This window comes from Triturus cristatus, chromosome 4_1 (assembly GCF_964204655.1).
Source record: "Triturus cristatus chromosome 4_1, aTriCri1.1, whole genome shotgun sequence".
NCBI lineage: Eukaryota > Metazoa > Chordata > Amphibia > Caudata > Salamandridae > Triturus > Triturus cristatus.
The window spans coordinates 455,297,387-455,324,837 of record NC_140585.1 but is presented as its reverse complement, the minus strand read 5'-3'; the positions used below and the strand labels follow the sequence as shown (position 1 = coordinate 455,324,837).

General features: G+C 48.1%; 1 protein-coding gene across 1 annotated transcript in view; it reads left to right on the top strand.

Moving 5' to 3' along the window:
* CWF19L1 (CWF19 like cell cycle control factor 1) overlaps positions 1-27,451 on the top strand; it is a 236,016-nt gene that overhangs the window by 39,623 nt on the left and 168,942 nt on the right. The window contains exon 3 of the mRNA XM_085652614.1: positions 21,936-22,020. Within this exon, the coding sequence (XP_085508740.1) occupies positions 21,936-22,020 (85 nt within the window). The remainder of the gene's footprint in view (positions 1-21,935; positions 22,021-27,451) is intronic.

Sequence of the window (27,451 nt, the reverse complement as noted above, 5' to 3'; positions counted from 1 at the left end):
CTAATACCACATGTACACTGAAGATACCCAGCTATACCTAAAAGTTTTCTCCCCAGATGACACCTGCTCCCGCGACACAAAACTAATGGAAACCCAAAACTGGCTAATTACTAATTACCTCAAACGAAATAATAAAAAAACTGAACTCCTTCTAATCGTCCCACCCAACTTTGTATTGATCATGGAAGATTGGCTGAAACAACCCTCCACTGCAATCCACAAATAATTGACTCCGCAAAGTCACTGGGGGTTACTCTTGACAAGAATCTCAACATGCAGAAACACATCGGTGCCTCCAGCAAAGCAGCAAATCACCAAATGAGTATTCTTAAAAAATTAAAAACCTTTCCTCCCTCCAACAATTTCAAACCTGCTGTACAATCTTTAGTGATTCCCAGGTTGGATTATGGTAGTACAACCCTATCTGGACTGCCCAGATCCAAACTTGCTCCTCTAAGGGCCTTGCTTAACTCTGCCGCTGGACTCCTCACTAGCTCAAAAAGATACAACCACGTCATCCGCAAATACCTCAACTGGCTCCTTTACGAAACAAGAAACCAGATAAATATAGCCTGCATGACCCATAAAGCCCTCTACCACAATACCCCTAACTATCTTGTCCAAAAACTCGAACTCTCAAATGGCTACAGAGCATCCAGAAATTCCAACACCTTTCTTCTGCAACCTCAGATTCCACAAGAAAAAAACATACAACCTTGCCTTCTCTGGGCTTACCCCATGAATCTAGAACTCGTTGTCGTTGCCTACTAAAATCAAAACAAATCTTTTGGTCATTTCATTCAAGAAAGTAGTCAAAGATTTCCTTATAAACAAATTTCTTCTCTAGATCACATGACTCTTATCTCCCAAGTCGCATACATGATTAATCATCTCTGGTACCAAAATCGCTCTTTCATGCAGTACCGACTTTACCACCCTGCTTCTCAACACTGTACTTGCCTGAACTATGTTGATGTTAACAAAGGTTCTATGTTATTTGAGGGTTAGTGGATTTGTAGTGAATGTGATATTACTGCTCTTACTACTCTGCATGCTGTAATTATGTAAAGCGCTCTGCAGAGCTTTAAGTGGGATGAAAAAACTGGGGGGGACTCTCAAAGGGGCGTGGCCAATGTAATTAAGGATGTGCCTTAAACACCTAAGCGAAAAATCTGTGCTTAGTATAGTGTACCGGCCGACTTGTATTTAGCTGTTTGTCATTGCATCGAGATATAGGATACACCAAGTAACATCATACCTACAACAATTCAGGACTATTGGCTTTGTCAATGGTTGATAGTTAAGAAAAATAAGCAGCAACTATGGCTTGTATATAATATTCAAAAAGGTTCCACTTAAAGCCCTGGTGACACCACAACAATGTTGCTGCTCCCGAGTTTTAAAAAGAGAAGGAAAGTCCAAAGAGAAAATGACTCTTTAAAGGATTTCCCTTCCCCTACAACGCCCACCTGGCATGGCGTCATGCCCTAACTTCTCCACTAGTGAGAAGTGAGCAGTGTGAGCTGAGTACCTGCTGTCCATAAAAAAACAGACCGCCTGTGCCAGGGCACAAAACCGAGCCCGATAGAGACCCGTTTGGAGCCCCCTTATGAAAAAACTGCTGGTGCTCAGCACAGGTGAGAGCCGGCCCACTTAAAGTCCTGGCCCTCTAATACCCGCAGTGGTCATGTTAACTCTAAAATAAAATAGACATAGCAATGACAATATGTGCTGTTTAATACCGGCACAAATCCACCTTTTCCCGGGCATAAAAATGCACTCCGCAAAAGGCAATGCTGGCAGGTCCGGACAGCTGCTGAAATCCTTCAGCCACAGATTTGGCTGCAATATAACAGACAATACACTGAGGGTTCCTTCTAATGGTTGTAACAGGTACAGAGAAGGCTGAGGTTTTACCTTCCTCAATGGGAAGCCCTACATTGGAAATACTGGAACCCTGCATTGCATTAGGACCCAAAACGCAGTTGTGCATGTGCCGGTGGCCAAACAGTGGTTTCCATTGACTGGGAGTCTGGGAAGATCAAGTTTTGGTGGAGCCCAATATTCAACACAGACTGCAATGTCAGATCAAGTTGAATTTGTTACTGGACATGTTTCTCAGTCATCTGTCTCTCAAGACCATTTACACATATGTGTCCCTCGTGCTGGGGTCCCACATGAACGTCTTCTCCCTTTAAAAGTCTGTCTCCACTGAGGAAAGGCTCATTTCACTTTAATGTGTTTGAGCTTGTTACAGTTCAATTAGCCATAATCCAGGCTTCACATTAAGGCAGTCCTTATGCGAGCTGAAAGTACGTCATCCATTTACTGTATGCAAAAAACAGGGGTGTATGTATTTGCCACAGCTATCAAAGGTAGGTCAGTAAATCTGGCGTAGTTTGTTCATTGTTAGTGGAGCAGTTTCAGGCAGTGGACAGTGATGTTGTTTCCCTGGGTCAAATGCAAACTTCTGAGTGAAAGATCTACTCTCAAGTTCTCAACACCTACTTTCAACAGTGGTATACCCCTACAGTAAACATTTTTGCTACTCAGGCAAGCACAAAGTGCCAATAGTTCACATCCTGGTACCCACATCAATAGTCTCTGGGCGATGGCCTGTGCATGGACTTGAGAATAAACAACAAGTACAACCCTATATGCTCTTGTGGACCAGGATCAATACATATTAGGTAAACAATTGTCAATCTTGAGTAATTCTGAGGAACCCACAATGTATTTTCAAGTTTCAATGATCATTACTGACAGGAAGCACAGGACTTTCAGGATAGGAGCTGACCGGAGCGGGACCAACGTTTTGAAAATTTCGCGAAGATTCGTCAACCGGCGCCAAAGTTATTGGGAAAAGAAAAACGCTTTTTGAATAGAGACAAGTTCCTAACTATAACTACCTACTGGCGACCGCCAGTAGGATATATATATCTATATCGCCGGGATTCTTATGTAATATTTATTTCAAGTGCAGAAAACCTCCTCCCCTGCCAACAGACGCATTTCGGCGTTACCGCCATCCTCGGTGTTGGCTATCCTAAATCAATACACCATTTTTAAAGTGCTCAGTGCTTGTAAATATATATGCAATGATGGGTTCAGTGCTTAGATAATGAATATATTTAGAACCCATAAGACACCGTACTAATCACAATGGGTGTGTACATCATTTTGAACCTTTCACAATAGGGTAGTGTATTAGTACACAATTATGAGTCACTTCAATCAATTAACCAAAAGGGAGGGGATGTCGGCATTTCAGTGCTGTCTAACTATTAGGGTCTCTTCAGCACAAAGTAATGCGAATACTACACCTGCAGATGATGGAGACCAAAACCGGAAAGAATTCTAATTCCCAGGACCGAGTACTGCTCCCTTACTTACAGTGTATAACAACACAATAGTGTGAGTCCCAAGATGAGGGACAATATCATCCACTGAATCTCTCAATTTAGGTGGTATACCTAATGGTATACAGTAAGATGAGTTAGATCGCACCATAAGTCCAAGAATATGCTTCCCTTGCGAGCACCCCTGTATCTATGTAAATTTTAATCATTCGATTCTTGATAATCACTCACTGAGGGGCTAACCACTTACAGTGACACCCTTCCGTGATTAAAAGCTCTGTCCAGTTGTGAAAACCAAACTCCACTTGTCCATTCAAGAATATTGTCATATATGTTAATTGTGCAGTCTGATTGTACGGTATTCCCTATACTCCTGTGTCACTCACAATCTGGGTTAGTGCCATCACTAGACGTGTAAATACCAAACTATCTCAAGCCATCTTATTTGATTAAAAATATAATCTGTGGCTCCTACTGTAATTTGTACCACTGGAGCATATAGGAAAGATATTCCCTAATAGCCACTTCCATTCATCCCTTTCATAGTAAAGAAACTACATCAAGGCCACTCATCCTAATTGCAGCAACATAGGCCAGCCAACCTTTGTACTCTTTCCCGATATGTCCACATAAGAGTCGAGAGCTGCATCTCAACCCCAAGGCATGCCATTTGGTAAGCTGTTACTTGAGGTCTTATCTTAGAATTCGTATACCTTCAGCTTGCTCAGGAATGTACTTTGATCCTTCCAGAAGTTAGAAAACCTACTATATGTGCGGATTATTTGAACAAATAGGAACATTTTTCCATTTGTATAACAATCCATCACCTGGTCGAATATCTAACAAGTGCAACCCTAGTTTACAGTTCTATATGAGTACAATAGTGGCAGTTGCTGCGTACCTCCAAAACAGAAAATGCAAATCTGTTTTTAAAACCTGTCAATTGCGTTTATGGATACCAGCTCCTCCTTTGCGGGATGCTGGCATAGTTAGTTCTCACTTAAAACATGAATCATGTCACGAGTGATGTAATATGTGAGGTCGTAAGCAGTACATTGCGGGGGCATAGGTAAATATGGCTGCTGAATAACAATGTTTTTGACGAAAAGGGGGCAGGGCCCACCACGATCTCCGCAATCTTGCTGTGTGGGACTTCTCGAGGGAACAGGAGGGGCTCTTGGCCCTCAATGACCCTCAGCAGCCAAGGGCACTTCATCCCACAACCAGCAGTGCACCAAGAGGCGCATTTGCAGAGTGGTGGAGGAAGGTGGTGAGGCCTCCCACCAGCTCAGCGCAATCCCGCTGTGTGGGAATTACTGGAGTAACGGGAGGGGTTCCTGTCCCCCCAAGGACCGTCAGCAGCCAAGGGGAATTAATCCCTCTACCAGTAGTGTGCCAGGAGATGCGTTTGCAGAGTTGTTGAGAAAGGGGGCGGCCCTCCCTCAAGCTATGAGCACTCCCGCTGTGTTGGACTTACTGGAGGTAACAGGAGGGTTTTTTGGCCCCCAGGGCCCCTCACTAGTCAAGGGGACTTCATCCCCCAACATGTTGTGCACCAGAAGGCCCCTTTGCAGAGTGAATGAGTAAGGGGACGGGCCACCGGCGACTTCCCCGGTGCCGGCGTTTAAACGTTTAAAAAGAAAATAAAGAATGTTACATTATTTTAACTGTGGAATCAAAGATGAGCCGTGCTTCTTCTCACTCCCTGGGCTGATTCGGCCCCATGAACCCCATACTCCAATGCCCAGCTTTTACACTATGGAGCTGGGGAGGGCGCGCAGCCCCCCTCCCTGGGGTGATTTTGGCCGGGGAACCCCATCCTCCATGGGCCGGCCTCTTTTATTCTAGGTGTCCCTAGGGCACCCAGTGGTCTGTGTTGGGGACCACATGGGGAGCCTCCTGTGGGACCCAGCATTGCTCTGACAGAGCAATTTTTCATCTGCATATTTGGGTGCAGAGAAACAGATTGAAACTCTGCTTTCTCTAAGCCGGAGCTATCTGATTGCTCCGGCTTGCAGAAATCGGAATTTTGTTTGCTTTTGCTTGGTGGGAGCAGTCCGCACAAGCCCCCCATTCCCCCTCACCCCGGATTAACATATCTGTAGTGCCCTGGGCTTATGATTAGGCATAGGAGAGGAGCCCCGTGCACCCCCCTCCTGTACATAAGTTCTCATGCCCCCTGGAGCTGCCCCACCCGGGGGCCTATTAGTAAAGAAGCGTGGGAGCCACTGTTCACTGTGAGGAGCGCTCGCACCTATGTCACTTCGAGCGCGCAGTATACTTATGTTCGAGGCATATGAGCTGCAGATTACACACTGTGCATAGATCACCATCTGGTGTTGGGCCCGGATGTTGCAGTTGTTTTTCTCTTGGAAAGTCTTTGGAAGTCACGAGGTATGTGACTCCTCCTTTGGATCATATTGCGCATGGACTTCTGCTCCATCCTCAGATTGTTTTTTTTCCGCCATCGGTCTCGGATGTGTTCTTCGCGCTTCAGTTCGGAACCGTTCCAGTTTTCCTGTTCGGCGCACAATCCTCCCCCTTTCGATGGTATTGTCTCTATCGCGCTCTCCACACTCGACGCGACTCTCAACAATCAAAGTCTTCGATTCCGGTCATCGACGAAGGCCTTTGGGCCTACCTGGGCTTCGGTCCTGGCTGATGGAAAGGACACCATTTAAAAAGTGTCCTCGATGTGGGTCAAAGTTTCCCCACACCGAGCTCCATGAGGTGTTCAACCTCTGCCTCTCTCCAGAACACGAGGCAAGGGACTGTCCAGCTTGCGCCTCCTTCCAATCGAAGAAGACGATCCGGGACCGACTAGCAAGGAGATCAATGGCTCACTCGTCGACTTCGATCCCCGATGACATCTTCGAAGAAGGCGTTGATGTTCCGGAACAACAGCACACCGAAGAGGGCCTCGTCAGTGTCTCCGAAGCGGACGACTCCGACGTCGAGGACCTCACTCCAGCCCAGAGGTGCGTGAGTACAGACGTCAACCCCGACCCCAAGCCCCCCTCCATGCCAGTAAAAAAGGCTTCTGTCACGCCTTCAGGCCTTGGTATGCACCAAAAGACTGCTTCCCATATCTCTCTTTCGGGCCCGGTTAAGAAGCCCATCAAGCCTTCAGGCAGCTCGGGCTCGAGCCAGCCTACCCTCGGTGCCGAGAAAATCTCATCGACACCAGCACCGAAAAAGAAAACGCCCCTTTCCTCGTCCGCACCGATAACATCCTCGGAGCCGAGCAAGAAGCCGAAAAGCCTCAACTCCCAACTCTCGAAGCCGAAACCCACCTCGGAACCGAGGAAATCAAAGGACGATTCTAAACCCCACGGTTCCAAACCAAAAACCAGTGCTGAATCAACGCCTAAAAAAACCACGGCTCCGACTCCATCGGCACCGAACGATCTGCCCATTACAGAGGAACTGTTTTGACCCGATCCTTACCAAAAAACCCTCATAAAGGATCCAAAGACTGGGCATTTAACGCTTGGCACCAGAAAAAGATCACTGGACAAGCCTGCACCAGCTCCACCACCAAAAAGGAGAGACTTTGCCACCTCCCCTTTTGAGGATTCCTCCACCTGTTCACCTCCTCCCCCACCATCATTCTCCCACGCCATCGCCCGATGAGGAGGATGATGATGATGATGACGACATGATCTACGACACAGGGGATGGGGCGGACAACCAGCCCACAGGGGACCTTAATCCTACAGGCTCCCCAAACCCATGGGACGACTACAACATCCCAGATGTCCCTAACGTCCCGCAGGACGATCTTTACCCTTCTAGACCCCCCCCCCCCGAGGACACAATGGGCTTTAACCAGCTACTCCATAGGGCTGCCCACTACCACGGGGTTGATCTCCACACAGACCCTGTAGAGGAGGATTTCCTCTTAGACACATTCGACACCGCACAGAGGTCCACCTCAATCCTGCCCATGCATAAAGGGGTTATTAAGCACGCACCAGAAGTCTTTAAAGACCCGGTTAGGGCCAGGGTCATTAATCCTCCCATTGAGAAGAAATATAAGGCTGCCCCAACAGATCCAACCTACATTAAACGCCCTGCACCTCTAGACTCCCTGGTAGTCTCCAATGCGAGGAAACGTGCCAATTCTCAGGCATCAGGTGAGGCTCCACCACCAGATAAGGAGTCTAAACTCCTAGACGCCTCTGGCAAGCGGATAGCATCCCAAGTGGCCAACATATGGCGCATTGCTATCACCCAAGCTCTCCTAGCCAGATATGACAGGGCACATTATGATTTGCTGGAGTCAATAATGCAACACCTCCCTTACAAACATAAACATAGGGCCAACAAACTAATTCAGGAGGGTAAAACTATCACTAGTACCTCCATCCGTTGTGCCCTTGATGCAGCTGACACCGCCCCCAGAGCAATAAATACTAGCGTTCTTCTGCGTAGGCATGCCTGGCTATGCATTTCAGGGTTCAAACCTGAGGTTCAGAGTTCCATCCTCAACCACCTCTTTGATGAGAAACACCTGTTTGGCCCTAATGTTGATGTAGCCCTCGAAAAAATGAAAAAGGACACAGACACGGCAAAATCTATGTGGGCCTTGCAATCGCAAGCTCCCAGGCGCTCCTTTCGCCATTCCTCCTTTAGAAGCACCACCAGAGACTACTCCTCCGACAGTGTCTACACTTCCTACAAGTCCGCTACCTAACCCGCCTTCACTAGGGGTTACCAAAGAGGCAGTTACAGAGGTAACAATAACTAAGGCAGAGGCAAAACTAACACCTCGCGCTCTGGCTCCATCCCCCACCCAGTGACTTCCCTCCACTCCCCCCAGACTATTCCACTCCAGTCGGGGGCAGACTCCACAATTTCCTACCTGTCTGGGCTACCATCACCTCCGACAAATGGGTGCAACAGATAATTCAATCAGGCTACTGTCTAGAACTAACATCTACCCCCCAAAAAATTCCACCCAAACAGCGCCCAATGTCATGGGAACATTTGTCACTTCCTACAAAATAAATGCAATGATCCAGTTCCTACCCACCAACAAAACAAGGGAGTTTACTCCCTATATTTTCTCATACCAAAAAAGGACGGCTCCCTAAGACCCATCCTGGACCTCAGACCCCTAAACCAATACATACACTCAGACCACTTTCACATGGTTACACTCTAGCAAGTACTTCCTCTGCTCTCCCAGAACGACTTCCTTACCACCATAGACCTCAAGGACGCCTATTTTCACATTCCCGTTCACAACGCTCACAGGAAGTTTCTCAGATTCATAGTGGACGGTCAGCACTACCAATTCAAAGTACTCCCATTCGGAGTCACCACAGCACCACGAGTCTTCACCAAATGCCTAGCGGTAGTGGCAGCACACCTCAGAAGACATCACATCCAAGTCTTCCCATACCTAGACGACTGGCTCATAAAAGTCAGCTCATACAACCAGTGTGTACAACACACTCACGCCACTATCCTACTACTTCACGACCTGGGCTTCACAGTTAACTACGCCAAGTCCCATCTGCATCCGTACCATGTACAAGAATACCTCGGTGCCACCATAGACACCTCCAAAGTGCTAGCCTACCCCAGTCCCGCCAGGATGGCAAGCATACAGGCTCTCCGCGCCAAATTTCAACCACAACACACTCTTCCAGCCCGAGTGTTTATGCGACTTATAGGGATGATGGCCTCTTGCATATTCATAGTACCCCATGCAAGACTCCAGATGCGTCTTCTCCAAGAGTGCTTAGCACGCCAATGGAACCAGGCTTAGGGTCCATTATTAGATCTGGTGTTGGTAGACGGTCGTGCCCATCGGTCTCTGCAGTGGTGGATCACCAAAAACCTTTCCAAAGGGCGACCGTTCCTAGAGCCGGTTCCTCAAATAGTTCTAACTGCGGACGCATCGCTCTCCGGCTGGGGAGCTCACCTACTACATCACACCATGCAGGGCAGGTGAACACCTCAACAAAAGTTACTCCGCATCAACCATCTGGAGTTACTGGCCATATTCCTAGCCCTAAAAGCCTTTCAAAAACACTTCTCAGGCAAGGCTGTCTTAGTCCGCACAGACAACATGACAGCCATGTACTACATCTAAAAACAGCGCGGCACACGCTCTCTGCATCTCTCTCTGCTAGCACAGAGCATATGGAGGTGGGCCATACCTCAAAACATTTTTCTCCTAGCCCAACATGTCCCAGGAGTCCAAAACACCATGGCACATCTGTTGAGCCGTCAAACACAACAGATCCATGAGTGGGAACTTCATCCACAAGTTCTTCAACCATTCTTTCAAATGTGGGGCAACCACAGATAGACCTCATACCGTCCACCCGGCCCCCCAAAACAATTTCATAACTGTCTACCAGCAACAGTGGCACCACGCATCTGCACTGCCGCCAACTTCACTGTGTTAGGCGACCTTAATTTACATTTTGATTCGCCATCAGACTCAACGGCCACTACCCTGGCCGACGACCTGGCCGCACTACAACTCACTCAACGAGTAAACACCTCAACCCATATGAAGGGACACCTCTTAGATCCAGTATTTAGCAACTGTGCGGAGCTCTCAACTGAATCCCCACTCCCCCTCCCCTGGACTGACCATTCTCTGGTGCCCTTCACCTGGTCCACTGAGAAATGCATTCCATCAACCCCCTCGACTAGATTTGCTAGATCGTGGGCACGGATACAAGTGGATGAATGGACAAACAAACTATTGGAAAAACTTCCCTCAAATAACGAAGATCCTTGTCTGGAAAAACCAGGAGTACGAAAGTTGGATTCTGCACTCTCTTGAAACCATCCTCCCCCCTTAAGAAATCCACGGCAAAACGATCCCACAAAACAGCACCATGGTATTCGGAAGCCCTCAGGAATAAAAAACGCCAATGCCGAAAAGCAGAAAGAAAATGGCGCTTAAATTACTCCATGGAGGACAAAACCCGATATCGGGAAGAAATAAAAGCATATAAAGAGGAGATAAAAACTGCCCAAACAGCATACTTCTCGAACAAGATCCTAGCCTCAAATTCTAAATCCAGGGAAATCTTCCAAACTCTGCAGAAACTGACAAAACCACCTCCCCCTAGTGTACACGAGGAGAAATCAGTCTCCCAATGCAACGACTTGGCAGAATTCTTCTCGTCCAAAGTAAATAAGATATACACTTCCTTCCCAATCAGTACTACCTCTCCGACAGCTCAGGATAACAACAGGGGGTCAGACCTTGAGCTAGCCTCCTCTTCCACACTTGACCATTTTCCCTGCATGGACCTGGAAATGGTTGAATCTATGGCTCGGAAAGTGAAATCCGGCTCTCCAACCGACCCGGCCCCTCCAGAGACAATGTTACTCGCATCTCAGACGGTTCTACCCATCATCAAGAATCTCGTGAATGCATCCATTGACTCTGCCATTGTTCCGCCTGCCTGGAAACGGGCAATGGTTCGAGCACTAATAAAAAAGCCAAATCTAGATCCATCAGACTTTGCCAACTACCGTCCGATCTCACTACTCCCCTGGGTGAGCAAAATTGCGGAGAAGTACATCAACCTCCAACTGGTTAGCTATCTGGAAAACAATCAGCTGTTGGACCCTACCCAGACAGGGTTCAGGCCTAAGCACGGAACAGAGTCCGCACTCCTTATGGTCGTCGAGGAGTCCAGGAAAATCCTTGATCAAGGAGGATCAGTGGCAGTGGTCCTCCTTGATCTTAGCGCGGCGTTTGACACGGTCAGTCATAACACCTTACTGAACCGCATGTCAAACGTCGGCATCGTGGACAAGGCCTGGCTCTGGCTAAAATCTTTCAACAGGTCGTTCCAGGTGTTTGACGGACAAACAGTCTCCTCCAGCATACCCCTGAAGTGTGGAGTCCCCCAGGGCTCCTCTCTAAGCCCTGCGCTTTTTTTTTTTTTTTTGAAACCGTTTATTGCAATCTCAAGAATATACAAGTATGGGCCTACAACCTTCCGTCCGGCCGTTAGAATGACAGGAGCATATGACATACGTACAAAAACACTTGGCGTTGCAGAGAAGCAAGATCAGGAGGTATCAGCGTCGTGGGCCACATCACTCTGACCCCACAATACGGTTTCATTTTATACAAACAACACAAAAACCACACCCGCAAGGCAACCCGCAATCGAAAGTAGCAGCACGTGCTCCCCGAATGGGGGACCCCAGCCATCCACAGGAGTCTAAAGAGGGGAAGGGGAACAGATCGAGGACTGGGGGAACTCCGTGCTCGGGGCTAGGGAAAGGAGTCAACTAAGGGGACGGGGCTGGTGAGGCCGCAGGCAGCAGTGGTGGCGCGCAGATACCCCCGCGGTAGGCGTTCCAGGGGCCCCATACTTTCACCCATGCCCCAGGCTTACCCCTCGCCACATACACCACTTTTTCTCGGAACATGCACCAATCCATGTGTTCTTTCCAGGCCGACACCGCCGGGGGCCTCTGGGATCCCCACAGTTGAGCAATGTCACGCTTAGCTATCATATATCCCAGAGTCACCCATCGCGTCTGCGGAACCGAGTAGTCAGTTGGTTCCCACACATTCAGCAGGCATCTCCTCGCTTCAGGCAGCAGCGCGACATGCGTAACCACTCGCAGGACCTCATGCACACCACGCCAGAATCGCTCCACCTTCGGGCATTCCCACAAAATATGCAAAAAAGTCGCCAAAGCACCACACCCACGCTTACACAACCCATCCTCAGCATAGCCCATACGCAGAAGCCTTGGCCCCGTCATGTAAACCCGATGGAGTATCTTAAGCTGGACGAAGCGAAGGCGAGCCGGTATGGCCACCTCCTTCGGAGAGGCCACCGCGGAAATCCAGTCTTCGTCGTCCAACTCCAGCCCGTCGGCAACCCAAGCCTCGCGGAGGCCAGTCGGCAAGCTCGAGCGGTCATTAATCAATTTTTTGTAAATAAGGGAAATCGTGCTGTCCGGAACGTGGCCATCCAGCACTCTATCCTCCAGGGGGGAAGACTCCGGGATGGAGGCGACGTCTGGGAAGACTGAGCCCAGCGCGTGACGGACCTGCAAGTACCGAAAGTATTCACTGCCCTGCAGCTGAAACTCCGTCTGCAGCGTCTCGAATGTTTTAAATCCCCCCCTCGTCCAGAGGTCCCCCACTTTACTGATGCCGATCGTGTCCCACTTCTCGAAGCCCTTCGAGGTCCACAGGGAGCCCAATCTCTCAGACGCGTACAACGGTGATGCCCGGGTCAAACGGTCCTTCCACCCCATAGCTGCGTTAGCCGCGTGCCATACTCGTACCATGACACGCGTAGGTCCCGTCAGGCGGGGTCCGGGCGCGCCAGAGTAGAGCGCTCGATTGTAGTCGCCACCAGGCAGGAGCATCTTGTCCATTTCAAATGCCGGGTTTAAGGCGGGCCCGTAAAGGCCATGATTAATTGCAGCTAGCTGGGAGGCCCAGTAATACCGTTTAATATCCGGGAGGGCAATCCCCCCCCCCATCGAACCATGGGAGCGTCAACTTCGCCAGGGCAATACGCGGCCTCCCGTCCCAGAACAGGCGGCGCTGTAGACTCTCCACCTCACGGAAGTAGCGCGCCGGGACTAAATCCATAGTATTCTGGAGAGCGTACAGGAAGCGTGGCAACGACATCATCTTAAACAATGCCGCCCGGCCGAGCGGCGAAAGCGGCAGGCGCCGCCAGCGCGCGACGTCCTCCTTCAAGCGCTGGAGGGGGGGAAGCAAATTCCGCTCGTAGCGGGCCTCCGGGTCCAGAGTAATGTAAACCCCCAGGTACCGAAACCCCTGTGAGGCAATCTGGATCGGACAGCCCCGCGGGAGGACGGGAGCCTCCCCGGAAAGCACATACACACATGATTTAGCCCAGTCTATGACAAGGCCTGAGTTGCGGCCGAATGAGCGCAAAACATCAACCAGGACAATCCGTGATTTACGCGGGGAGGCTAGGTACAAAAGGATATCGTCAGCGTAGAGGGACACGCGGTCCTCATACTCGGGGGTCCAACGGAGACCACGGATGGAAGGGTGCCACCGCAGCCACTCCGCCAGGGGTTCCAAGGCCAGCGCGAACAGGAGCGGCGACAAGGGACCGCCCTGTCGCGTGCCCCGTCCCAGCTCGAATGGGACCGATACTCTTCCATTCACCACCACCTGCGCCAATGGGCCCGAATACAACAATTTGACCCAGCTGATGAACCCCGGGCCAAATCCAAACTTCGCCAGCATAGCCCAGATGTATGGCCACTCTAGCGTGTCAAACGCCATGGTGGCGTCTAAGGACGCCAATATGGCCGGCTCCCGCACAAACGGGACACGCGCGAGCACCCCGTGCAAGTGCCGCAGATTAAGGGCCGTGTTGCGATGGGGAATAAAGCCGGACTGGTCTTGGTGGACCAAATCGCCCACCACGCCGACCAGCCGGTTGGCTAGCACCTTGGCGAGGATTTTGGGCTCCGCATTCAAGAGCTAGATAGGCCGGTAGGATGTAACCCGGTCTCGAGGTCTCCCTTCCTTGTGGATCACCACGATTGTAGCCAGACGTTGGTCCGGCGGGAGGGAGCCCAGCGAGTGGGCCGCCAGGAACATCGCACGGAGGTGGGGTGCCAGTACATCCGGTCGCAGCTTATACAACTCGATAGGGATGCCGTTCGGGCCCATGGCCTTGCCGGATGCGACCGAGCGTATGGCGAGGGCAATTTCGTCGGAGGTAGGAGCGGCATCTAACGACACCCTGTCTTCCACCGAAAGGGAAGGCAGCGCGATATCCCTAAGCAGGGCATGGGAATCCTCCTCCGAGCAGGGAGAAACCGGGGAATACACCTCGCGGAAATAATCCGCGAAACAAGAGACAATGTCTTCTGGCTCGGTGACACGCACACCATCCATCCTCTCAATCAGCGGGACCACACGACTCGCTCTCTCCTTTTTATCCAACCATGCAAGCAGTTTACCAGCCTTATCACCCACATCATACAGTCGCCCCTGTTGCTCTCTATAGAGGCCCCTGGCCGCCTCCGTGACGAGGGCCCTGTAGGCCGCCTGCTTAAGTTGTAGGACATGTAGTGCAGCATCCGTCACCCCACCCTCTAGATCACCCTCCAATTCAGCGATTTCGGCCTCCACCCGGGTCACCTCCTCCTGCTCGCGCCTCCGGGCATGGGAAATAAAGGAGAGGGCCTCCCCTCTAAGAACTGTTTTGAAGGCTTCCCACAGGGAGATAGCCGAAGGGACGGACCCCACATTCTCATCGAAATACCGCTGCAAGGATTTAATCAAATCAGCGCGAATAGTGGGGTCGCGCAGGTACCAGGCATTGATTGGAGCTACCCTGCCTTCCCCCCTCGGGAAGACATCAACGTGCAACAGGAGCGGGGAGTGATCTGAAATACCCCGCGCCAAATGGCGCACCTCTCCTACCCTCCCAACATAGGCCGCAGGGACAAGGACATAATCAAGCCGTGAGAGGCTACCATGGGCACCCGAGTGGAAAGTGTACTGCAGCTGCGTGGGATGTTTTAAGCGCCAGCAGTCCACCAATCCCAGTGTATCTAAGAAGCCGGACAGCCACGCCTGCGCCCGGGGGAGGTCCCTAGGGGGGGTGACGATCCACGGTCCCAGAAACCACCGCATTAAAGTCCCCCCCCCCCCTCCCCCCCCCCCCCCCCTAACCACCAGAAGTCCCCCCGGAAGGTCAAGGAGGAGGCGCCCTAGGTCTGCAAAAGTCGTAGACTGTAACCCCGGTGGGACGTACACTGATACAAAGACAACTACTTTACCCTCCATTCTCCCCACTAAGACAGTGTAGCGTCCCCTCTCATCATGGCGCACCTCGTCTATTTCCAACGGGAGCGAGTTCTTCACCATGATGCCCACCCCCCGTGAGCCCGACGTGAAGCCCGAGTGGGCCACCAAGCGATAGCCACGCCGATTCATGGCACAAAAGGAATTACCGATAAGGTGTGTCTCCTGCAGAAAGACCACATCTGGCGAAAGTCGTTTCAAATACTGCAGGACCACACCTCGCTTAATCCTATCCCCCAGTCCGTTAACGTTCCAGGACAATAAAGTCAGGTCCCTACCCCCATCACATACAGAAGCCATCATTCGTCCCCCCGAGAGCACCTTAAAAACACCAATACAATAAAGGGTTTGCCTTGCGGTAAAAACGAACAACACCCCACCCCAACCCACCCATCCCAACAGAACTCCCCCCTCCCTGCACCCCTGCATGAGCCCAAACAGCCCCCCCAAAGTGCAGTGTGCCTGTCGCCCCATGAATGATTAAACTAACTAGTCCCCCAGAGGAGGAGGGAGAGCCCCCAAGAGACCCCGTACCACCTCCACAGGAGGGAGACTTAACGAACAGTCAAAAATGACGACAATGTTGTCCAGAGCGAGGCCCACTATTAGTCCCTCAGTCCTGATCCGGCGAGCCCTCCCCTCCAACCGCGCCCCCCCCACCCCCCCGGCCCCGATCCCCGGGCAAGGAGTCCAACCAGTCCCCGGCCGCCTCGGGACGATCAAAAAAGTGCGTGCGGCCATCCACCTCCACCCGCAACTTAGCTGGAAAAAGCATCGCATACTTGAGGTTCAAGTCCCGTAGACGACGTTTGACTCCGAGAAAGCTCAGTCTCTGCTTCTGGACCGCTGGGGTGAAATCAGGATAGAAGTTTACGTCCATATTGTCAAGTCTGACCGGTCCTTGTTGCCTAGAAGTCTGAAGGATAGCGTCTCTGTCCCGAAAGTTGAAAATCCGGGCAATGAGAGGCCTCGGAGGGGCTCCGGCCTTAGGTCTTCCTCCAGGAACCCTGTGGGCACGTTCCACCGCAAAGAATTTGCTCAGCCCCCGGGGCTGGAGATGGGTGAGAATCAGGTCCTCCACAAACAGGTCCGCCGCCGCCTCCTCACGTCCCTCCGGCACCCCGACAATGCGGACATTGTTCCTCCGGGCCCGACCCTCGGAATCCTCCAGTCGATGATCCATCAGGGCGCTTGCCTGGCCAAGGCGGCGCACCTCCTTTTGGAGGGCCGCCACGTCCGCTGTAAGGCCCGAGGTGGTGTGGGCCAAAGAATCGACCCGGTCGTTGGTCTTGGATAAATCAGCCCTCACCAGGCCAACATCCACGTGGACCGAGTCAATCTTTTGCGCCAGTGTGTCAAAGCGCTGGTCCACCGAGGCCTTCATCTCGGCGATAGCGCCCATGACATCTCGCAGGGTCAGATCCGCGGGCAGCGCAGGAGCATCAGTCGGGCCCTCAGGGGACCCACGCGGCACCTCGGGAGATCCCTTCTGGAGGGTGTAGCGGTCCATGCTGTTGGACTGATGGGCTGCGCCACGGCGGGTCGATTTCACCTTTGCCCGGTCGCCATCTTGCTTTGTGGACATGGTTTCAGTCCCCAAATCGTGCCAATCACCTCAGAAAAGGCCGACAAACCAGTTCACGGGCTCCGGGGGGGGGGCAACCACAGGTCCGCAGGACGGATCACAGCTGGCGGGCCAGCAGGGCACCCCAACGAGGCCACACCACCGCACACCGCCCCGCAACCCAACCTCGCCTACACAGCAAGGAGGGTGCAAAAGCGAAAGTGAAAGTGCGGGGTACGCGAGTCGCCCAGCCCTGCCCGCCGCTGTTGATCACTTTGTCTCCGGATCGCCCCGCAACTCCAATCCGGGGGGCCGGCGTGGAGAAGGCCGCAAAGCTCAATCGGTGCTCCCGCCGGTGTCCGAGGTCCAATTTGGAAGCGGAAAACGGGTGACACCTCAGCTCGGGCTCACCAACACAGTCCCCTCGTCTAGGGCAGGATATTTTCAGGATTTATGTAGGAGGTCACGGAGGTCCTCGGAAGCCTCGCACCTACGCGGCCATCTTGGTTGCGCGCTAGGAGCCCTGCGCTTTTTAATATCTATATGAGGCCACTGGCTGAGGTAGTTCGTCCGTATGGAGTTAAGATCATATCCTATGTGGACGACACACAGCTGGTGGTCTCCCTAGCGCAGGAAGCCCAACATCCTCTGTCAGGGGGTCTAACCAAATGCCTGGAGGAGGTGAAGTCCTGGATGACCCTGTCATCGCTAAAGCTCAATGGGGACAAAACGGAGCTTATGCTCCTGGGCCCGGCTGACCCGACCCTCTTCAAGTCATTATGGCCCACCTGTCTAGGCCCCCCCCCCCCCCCCCCCCGGTTCCGAAGGATAACATCAAAAGCCTGGGGGTATGGCTGGACCGGAATCTCTCTCTTAACACTCAGGCCACAAAGCTTTCCGCCACCTGCTTTGGACTTCTCCAGACTTTGAAGAAGGTTCTCCCCCTGCTCCCAATGGAGGCAAAACAAACCGCCATACAGGGCATAATACAGTCACGTCTGGACTCGAACAACGCCCTTTACCTGGGAGCCCCAGAGTACACATTGAACAGACTGCAGCTGGTACAGAACTAGGCGGCCCGTACCTTACTGCAAATTCCCCGCAGAACCTCAGTCAGGGAGGCACTGACCAGCCTTCATTGGCTACCAGTACGAAAAAGAGTCTCTTTCAAAGCAATGTGTTTTGCCCACCAGGCCTTCTGGGACTCGGGCCCCAAAATCATGCGTAGCCTAGTCAGCCAATATCATCCAGACAGAGACCTACGCTCTAGTCAGGCTTTCATGGCAACGGTCCCCAGAATTAAAAGGACTAGAGCAGGCGGAAGAATGTTCACCTTCAACGCCTCAAAAATCTGGAACTCCCTTCCCCTTCACCTGAGATCTAACCCCAACCTCGCCTCCTTCCGTAAACAACTAAAAACACATCTGTTCAAATCTCGGTAACAATTCAGCCCCTCCCCCCTCCTCCCAGTTCTGTTATCCTCACTACACCCCCCATCTGGTTCCTCTAGCGCTTGGACGCCCCAGGGCAGCAACCGCGCTGTATAAATCCATTTTCATTCATTCACCCACGAAAACGCCAAATGCCCAAGCTTCGCCGCCAGATATCCACACCCATTGTCCAAAGGCAATGCGATATGGATCAACTGGTCAGGAAGATTTGCGTATGCTGTTCCGCCTCTCCCACTCATTCCATTAGTGGTGCGCAAACTACAACAACATTCCCTAACTCTCATCCTAGTTGCTCCAACTTGGGCCAAGAAGTCTCCTCTGCTGGCGTTCAAACCTATGACATGTAAAATGGAGACACACACCTCAGAATAAGGTACATAATCTACTGAGCTATCCTCAGGAGGTATCTGCTGAGGGCAGAATAGCACCAGAAGGGGTGGAGGCAGGCTCTGAAATGGGCAGAAAGGTGCTTCCAATTATGAGCATCTGTAAAAGTTCTCTTTGTTGTATGGAGCGCTAGCTGACAAAGACTCACAACGCTATAAATAACGTTCATTTTACTCTATGACTGGCGTTCTTTTCCTTAAGCTAGGAAAGATGAATGGTTGTGTCTGTTCTATCGGGTTTTGAGCCTGCGGTGTGCAGTTCAAGACCGTTTTCTCCAACAGGTGCTTTAATCCACGGAGATACTCTGCTTTCTTTCTATAATTTTTCCTTTCGCTGTTTGGTCTCCACTCTTCATTTGGTTTCTCTGGTTCTCTTCATTCCTTTTGATTCCCCTCTTAATTTGCTAGATGATTTATTACTCTTCCCGTGCCCTGTCACTCCCCAGGGGTGAATGGGCGAATCAGAAGGGGAACGAAGGATTTGTGCCTTACAGCCAGGAACCTCCGCTTTAGAAGAATGAGTGGTGGGGTGAAGATGACAATTAAACTCTAGCCTGTTGAGGCCACAACCACACGCACACAACTGCAGCAGGTGCATTAGCCCAGCGATCTCACCAGCTTTAATCCTTTCCATTCGATTGGCTGTACTCCTTTGCTGTCTTGTGGAATCTGCTCTATTTCATCAGTTTAAATCCTCGTTTCTCCACCTACCCATATCTGCATTCCATACCATGTTCCATTCTCCTTATACCCATTTCACCATTATTTTCTCTTTTTTCTCTATATTCTTTAGTTCATTTTCACCATTCTCGTCCTCTTTATTTCACTATATTCCTCCCTAGTTCTTGCACCCTTTCTGTCCTTCGTTCACCCGGCCAACCATCCTTTCTTTGACCCCCCCCCCCCCCTCCTCTCTTGGTCACGTTGACATAAAAGGGGCACTTGTAGAATTGAGGGTATCTGCTGGAGGGTCCCCACAGATAATGGATGGTTATTGCTACTCCATTCAATGGCAGTTGCTTTTTCGACCTCAGAAGGATGAAAAGCTAAGTGTACTGGGATTTGAACCCGTGACTGTGTGCTCAAACACAAGGCACAGCTTATTTCCTCCCCTCCTCTCCCCTTCTCCTCTCCATTTCTTTTTACCTCTTGTTTCTTTCCTTCTCCATTTCTTCTGCTCTCTTTCCCCCCTCGTTGCCCTCCATTACTCTTTCAATGTCTTTCTTTCTTTTTTCCTATTGCTTATGATGAGATCTCACTGGCAGTCGAACTGGCAGTCGAACATTTTTGACATGTAGTGAGCCGAAAGCTGGCATGAATTTGAGGAGTGGATTTAAGAACTGTCACATATTTATCAAATAGGATGTATTTTATTGAATTCACACTGTGGTGATCGAGGTAAATATCATCTAGCACTACACGCCCCAACTAAAATCTATATATAGGAGTAGATATTATAAAACTGTAAAAAAAAAAAAAACCTTTAAAATGGAACAATGTCTAAAACAACCACCTGTTAGCAACATGTTCAAAGATAATTCCACCTTTTTCCTAGAGCCATACTTTAAAGTGGACCTTAAAAATTTCAGAGTTTTGCGGACTGAATGCCTGGCGTCTTATGTATAATTCCTTTGAGGATACTCAGACAGATTATAAACACACTATGCGGAAGACAAGGTTATGGTGAAGGAAGTTTTCTTGAGACCTGAACATCAGAAGAATAAAGATAATTTCTTTATTTCTACATAAAACATAATGCTCTAAAGTTATATTTAAGTTTTAAAACAATCTGCTGGCGAAACACACCTTGCTCCACAAACGCAAATCAAAGTATTTCACTTTTTGAACACGGACATAAAAAAGACAAGCATTCGCATAGCCAATAGGTCTTGCTTTTGGGACCTTATAAATATTTAGTTATGCAGCAGAATATCCTTGGCTACAGCACCAGCTGTTGCCTGGCTAAACACTTATAAGGTCCCAAATACGAGACCTATTGGCTATGCCAATGCTTGTTGTTTAATGCAACCTCTATATAAAATGATTCTTTTAGATCGAAGCAGGATCTCCGATATGAGAAATGGGTGGATGTCACAGTGATTATTTGCAGTAGCATTAGTGAGCTGCTACTGTGTCACAATATTGGAAAAATACATAACTATCCCTGAATATTACTTAAAATCAGCACATTTAGAATTTAAACCAGTGTATCTACTTGTGATCTGTCCAAAAAGAACACGAGAGGGTGAAACTGGATCATAAATTCAAAGCTGATCCGCACAGGGTCCCCCAAAATTCGTTTGGCCTAGGCCGCTCAAACTCCTTAAGATGTCCCTGAGCCTCTGCTGTGTAGTTAGTTAGGAAAGCAGAGGTTCACTGGAGCTCTGTAATGAGGCAGGTTGCCCCAATTTCCTAATATATATTAGTGTAGCTTTGTCGTGGTTGCAGATGCTCTACCCTACACCTGTTCATTTCCAACATGACACAACCAGTGTACGCCAGTCAACAACACGAATGCCTTCCCCAGGCCTGGACTGGCTGTTTGTTCCAGATGCTGGAAGGGTGGGGGCCAGTTTTGGAGCTGTGAGGGCCAGTTTTGTTACTGGGGACAGTTTTGCAGCAATGGTACAATATCGGTCCCCAGTAACAAAGGCGGCAGTGCTGGGGGCGGTTTTGTTAAGCAGTAGTGACACACAAGTTCTCTGACCCCTATTGCAGAATCTGCACAATTTGAGGAAGTCCTTATACATTTTAGATTTCGTGGGTGGTATAACGAATCACCTCAAAACAAAAACCACTCTTTCATGGGAAAAGAAATTGTAATATTCCACGGTCCACTATTGATGTCAGCGGTTTGCAGGCCATGTGAGTCTATAGCACTGCATGCTACAAATAGATAGTTAAAGGTAAGTTACATTTTCCATATTGACTTTATGAGCATGTAGTTGACTTTCCTTTTTAATATGAATGGTGTGAAAAGTCCATTATGACGAGACCCATGACAGGTTTTCAGGTTTATCATTTAATGTGTAAATAAGTTCCATTTATATTCATTGTTTGTCTATGTATTTTTAAATGTGACATAGATTGGCCCTTCTTTACATATTTTATGCACTCCTGGTTTAGGGGATGGCTGTATAAAAATAAAGTGCTTGATGTCTGATAAGCTGTGTTTGTGTGATTGAGCTGGGCAGGGAGAAAGGGGGCGAGATAAGTTACATGAAATATACCAGCAAAACAGATGTGTGAACAGACCCTTGTGGGAGCCATTAAACTCCAGTTGCAGTTTTCAGAGCTTAGTTTTATTATTTCCATTGCACGTTTTTACAGTTTGTATTTTTTTTGTTTGTTTGTTTATAGTTGCTGCTGTGTGCAGGAAATTTCTTTAGCACAAACCCAGCAACTGAAGTTGAGTGGAAAGAATATAAAACTGGTGCTAAGAAAGGTAAGGAAAGTTCAGCAATTTGAACAACAAGTTTCGATGGCACTGCACCTTTGTTTAATAAACCCTGATCATTTGAAAAATGCAAGCTACTAACTATTCTTTGTTATAAAATCTAAACTGTGAGTATTGAGATTTTGTATTAATAGACAACAGTGTTTCATTAACAGAAATATTTAGTTAACCCTGTGTTAACCTACTGAAAATGGAAGTGTGTGTTTGTCAAAAAATATATATTTTCATTATATTTCTGCTCAAGTAAACATAAATTTTATTATTGCAGGTGAATATCTAAATGTTTTTTACTAAGTCTTGTGAATGTACATATAGTTTTGCAAAGAGATTTTAGCCTCCATATTTGCTTAACTGTCCTAAAACATGGGGTTTTCTGTTGCATACTACGTTTATAATCTTTTGATGCCAATTTATTGAAACATTTGAGTGCAAAAACAAGAATTGCACAAAGTAAAGCATCCAAAACTAAGAATGATCAAAAATGTTACTAAAATAAAGATCTTGGTATTGAAAAAGGTTTGGGTGTTCAGGATATATTGCATAGCGCGTGGGAAACAGTGGGTTCTACCCTTTTTTTTTTTTTAAAGATAGTGCTTGATTGACAAATTAACATAGATAATTAATTAAGTGGTGTCAAATAGGAATTTCCTCATTTTACATTTGACATTTTGAAATTATTATATTGATCTTTCATGTTTAATGTAGCAAATTGCAGTTACTTTCACAGTTACAGCCCAGCAGGATGGATAAAAATATCCGATGGTACTAATGTTGAGTCACTATTGGTACTAATGTTGGGTCTGTAGCCGGTATCTAGGTCTACCTCTTCCCATTGAACCTGAGGTTCCAAGACTGTTGTAAGTTCATTCTCAACTTAGTTATGTTCAGATTTTTAAAGCACATAGCTGCCCTGAAACTGGGATTCCCCAGAGCTATTTACTAGTACGAAATAAACATTATAAGTTGTGTCAAAGTACCACAAAAGAAGACTGAGCGAAGCCTAAACTGAAAACGGCCAGGTGTTTAACGGCTTTCAGAAGCTCAAATTATTGTGAATCTTTCCTAACTGAGGCACTAGATTATTCCATAAGGCAGGAGCCAGAGCTCAAAAAGAGCGTCCTCCAATTCTGCAAGATACAGAGGCTAGATTTGAGTGTGCTGAGCGCAAGTCCCTGGTAGGCAGATACGGTTGCATCAAGGAAGCCAAGCAAGGGGCCACTTGCGTGAAAAGAATCTTGTGGGAAATTCACAGGGCTTTGAATTGTGTACGCTTCTCAATGGGCAGCCAGTGGAGTTTACAGAGGAGCTGCAAGACAGAACAAAACTTGTGGAAAGAGAAAGTAGTCTGGCATCCGCATTCTGGAATTCAGTAACTGATTTATAACGGATCTTTTGGTGCCAAGATAAAGAATGCTACCGTAGTCCATATGTGAAACGATCAGTGACTTCATATTCAATCGGCAGTCTTTTCGAGTAATGAACCTAACAATGGGTTTGTGGCTTCTCAAGGTCCCAAAGCATGTACCAACTAGTGTCCTGAATTCTCTTTTGAAAGAGCGAGTCGTTAAACCACACACCAAGGTTTTTACCACAGGTTTAGGAGGGGGCCCGAACACCTCGGGCCACCAATTATCACGCCAAAAATGTGTGTGCTTCACCAGCAGGAGAATCTCTGTTTTATTGGCATTTTTGAAAGTTCACTATGCCTTCTGTCAGACCTGCGGATAGAGTGACGTTGAGATGGGTATCGTCTGCATAGTAAACCAGTGAGATGCCTAAAGGCATTACCATGTCAGCAAATGGTCTGACCTATGTATTGAAAAGAGTAGGACTTAGAATCAAACTCTGAGGGTCGTCCTGTACCAACACTCTTTAAGGCTAGACAAAAGAGGGGGGGAAATAACCTGGAAAGATCTTTCACTTAAAGAGGCAAATCATGTCCAGGTTTTGCCACTTACCCATATTTCATGAAGTTGTCAAAGCTGCACCGTGTGAGAGACCGTATCAAAAGCGGCAATTAAATCTAAAAGAGTCTGTGCCTGAGAGCTGCCGTAATCTGCAGCACTGCATGAGTTCTCCGTTACTGTCAGTGTATTCCGTACCGTAGGAAGGTCTAAAATCATTCTGTGATGGGCCTAAAATGTGGTTTTGCTCCAAGAAATCTGTCAGGAGATTGTTTACATGTTTCTCCACTACCTTAGTAGAAAAGGTAGCAGAGAGATGGGGCAATAGGTTTCTAGCTGGGCAGCATTGAGAGGGGGCTTTTCGAAAAGAGGGATGACCTTGGCATGCTTCGATGCCATTGTCACCACTGCCAAAATCTGGGTGAGATTGTCAAAGTCAAAAGAAATCCTTGCCCTGTACCATGATTTCTTAGTTCTCATTCAAAGTTTATACAAGTCCTTTGTACGTTATCCATCCTCATATCTTTTCAAATCTTTTTTTATAAGCACCCCCTGCCTTTTTTCTTATTTTTATTTTTTTTTCACATTTTCAGCGGCCATACACTAATCCATGTCCTTGGCATTTTGCACCCCTCCCACCCCCAACCTGCACTGTCCAGCCACATTTTGTCTCGCTATCATTAGACTAAGTTTACAAAGCAGTTTTGGATATTGGGCGATGTCTAATCGCTGCAGACCCTTAAGGGGAACCATATTGTATTCAGATTTTAGGTAACTGGGACACTCTTTCCTGATAAATTGGGCAGGGCTATGTTATGTTAGTAAAAGTACTTAATTGGCCACACACTGGAACTGACCACATGTACTCTGTGCAGTCGGTTTTGTATAGTATTATGTATTCTAGTCAAACGCCTGTATGAATCGCCAATTTCCTGAGGCCATTTTGTGCCTTCTTTCTTCCCTCCCTGCCCAGGCCCATTAAATCTGCAACTCTCCCTCAGCTTGATCAACTAATCTAGTGAGTTATTATTTTCTTCAGTCAGTCAAAAAAGCTTTGAATTATTTTCTTATGTTAAAGTTATCACTTTTTTGCAGAGGGGTTCAAATAGGATCGTCTTTTCAAGCTGGCAGTAGTCCTCTGTTTGGGTGTCATTTTGAATGTGAACTGTTAGGTCGTGTCCAAGCTGCAGCTATTGTAGAGTCTCATTCTCCATTATTTTAGGTTTCCTTTTATACATCTTGAGGGACCCACAGGAACAGTCTTGCCCTCAGGCTTGAGTAAATTGAAAGAATCCTCTGGGATTCAATTGGGCATATGTTGAAGGATGTAAAGGAACTTTGGTAACACAATCATTTTAAACTGTAGTGGAGGTCCCAAGGGCAAGAGTGGCAGTTCTTTCCACTGACTCCAGTCTTCGCTTTGAATTTACAGAGAAAACTGCATAGGTTACAGCTGAAGAACTTTCCAGGTTCACTTGTGGTAAAGAGAACCAGGTGCCACAGCAGTTCTTGGCTATCGAACATTGAGATGTTCAGGGTGGGTTTCAAGTTGTCCGTTGATAATGCGTGCATTTCTTCCAATTATTGTGGAATCCAGAGTACCACCAAAACAGTTCAAATATCAGCTCTGGTTTATGGTTGCATTAGATTGTGTGATGTAGAGAAAAAAGTTATGTGTTTTAATGAGATTGTCTCCTCTCATGTCATCCCACCTCAGCACCACACCAGCGCATTACCCCTTATCTAGCACACTACGGGCCCTATAACATAAAATTACATCACTTAAGAATCTGAATTTAAAATGTTGTATTGCCTGTGCCCACGGTAGAAAGGTAATAGAATGTGTGAACATTTAGCTGATCTACTCCACACTGAGGATCTAAGACCAGAACTACTGGCTATGAATGGCACAAGTGCTGTCTTGGTCCATATTCAAATTGTGATACATAATATAAGACTATTATGCTATACGTGACACAAACCAGCATTTGGAACAGGAGGCTTGCTTGTCTAGTGCCAACTGGCGGACATTAGCTTAGCCTCCTATAGACTGGCTTGATCTCCTAGTTACTGTGCATGAACTGCTCGGTGTAGTATGAGATATGGGCTGAGGGAATACCCCTAGGCTGTATGGCCACTCTTTGGAGCTCTTCGTAATGTAAAGTGCTCAATTACTCCATAGACTACTGAAGTTCTATTACACATCACAGGAACGGGATTCACTTTCCTAATCTACAAGTGATGCCATACTAGAAGTCCTTACTAAGCTTAGCAAACATCCACAGATAGTTGCTCTTAAAGATCTCTGTCCTTTATTAAACCTAGCCTGTATGATCCTAGAAAAGGAGCTGGTGAATAAAATAAGAAAAGTGCTACTTGTATTGATGCATTCCACCCATAAATGATTTGTTCTGGGGTGCAGCATGTCTCCTAACCTTAGATGTCCTATTAACTTGATGTTTTATTGGTTTCTAAGAGACTCGTAGTGGTCAGTTGGCTTCTTGGATATGGAAAATGCTTTCAACTCTGTGGTGGGAGTACTTGTATTTTGTTCTAGAAAAGATTAGGTTTGGTCCAAAAATATCCCTGTTATAAACAGACCCATTAGCGACCGCCTGCTTAGGACAGAACTACTCCTCCCAGTAGAGGATAGCGTAGGGCACCCAATATGATTGCCCATTATCCACATTATTGTTTCTACTGCCAGTTGAGTCATTGGAATGGCATCTTAAGTTCTTTAGTCTGGAGTTGTGAATTTGTCTCTCAGAAGTCCAGTGTGTAGTATCTGATGTCCATTGTATGGACACCAATGAACACTTGTATTTTCGTAATCCTTTTGCTTGCCTTTTAGCAGGGATGCATACAGTGAGCAGTTGTAGTCTCCTATATGGTCTGTGAGTAAACTGGAGAATATCTGCTCTTATCTGCAAGATGATGCTGAATGCAATGGACCTATCTGCTCTGTTATGGGTTGGCACCATGTTTAAATTTCCCAGATTACAGGTTAATGATGTGAATGTAAACTTGTTGGGGCAATCTTCTGAAATCCACAGGTTTGAAAGAAAATTCAGTAAGGATCTGAAAGAGGTTCTCTGTATTTCAGTGGTGAAGGAAGTGACCCGATTAGGGCCACCCGGGTCACTCGCGACCATCTCTCAGCCTTCCATACAAATGAAGAGTCGGTCAGACAGTAGAGAATACAAACCAAGTATATGATTATTCAGATACTCGAGCGGAGCCCCATCTGCCCAGTCGCTTAGGGATGTTGCAGAGCGGACTGACATCAGCAAACATGGTGATACATTATGTACATTTCATAACCAATGAATGCACGCCCAGACTGGAAATTTCCAGTTGGAGGCAGCCTGACAAAGAAACTCCATAAGGATGAGTTTTGATCCTGAGACCAGGCACACACTATCTCTACACCAAGGTGGCTCTGCCTATGCCCACTGCTTAACTGGTGACAGCAGGCCTCTTATCTGCTGGGAAATGTATGCGCTAATAAGAACAAT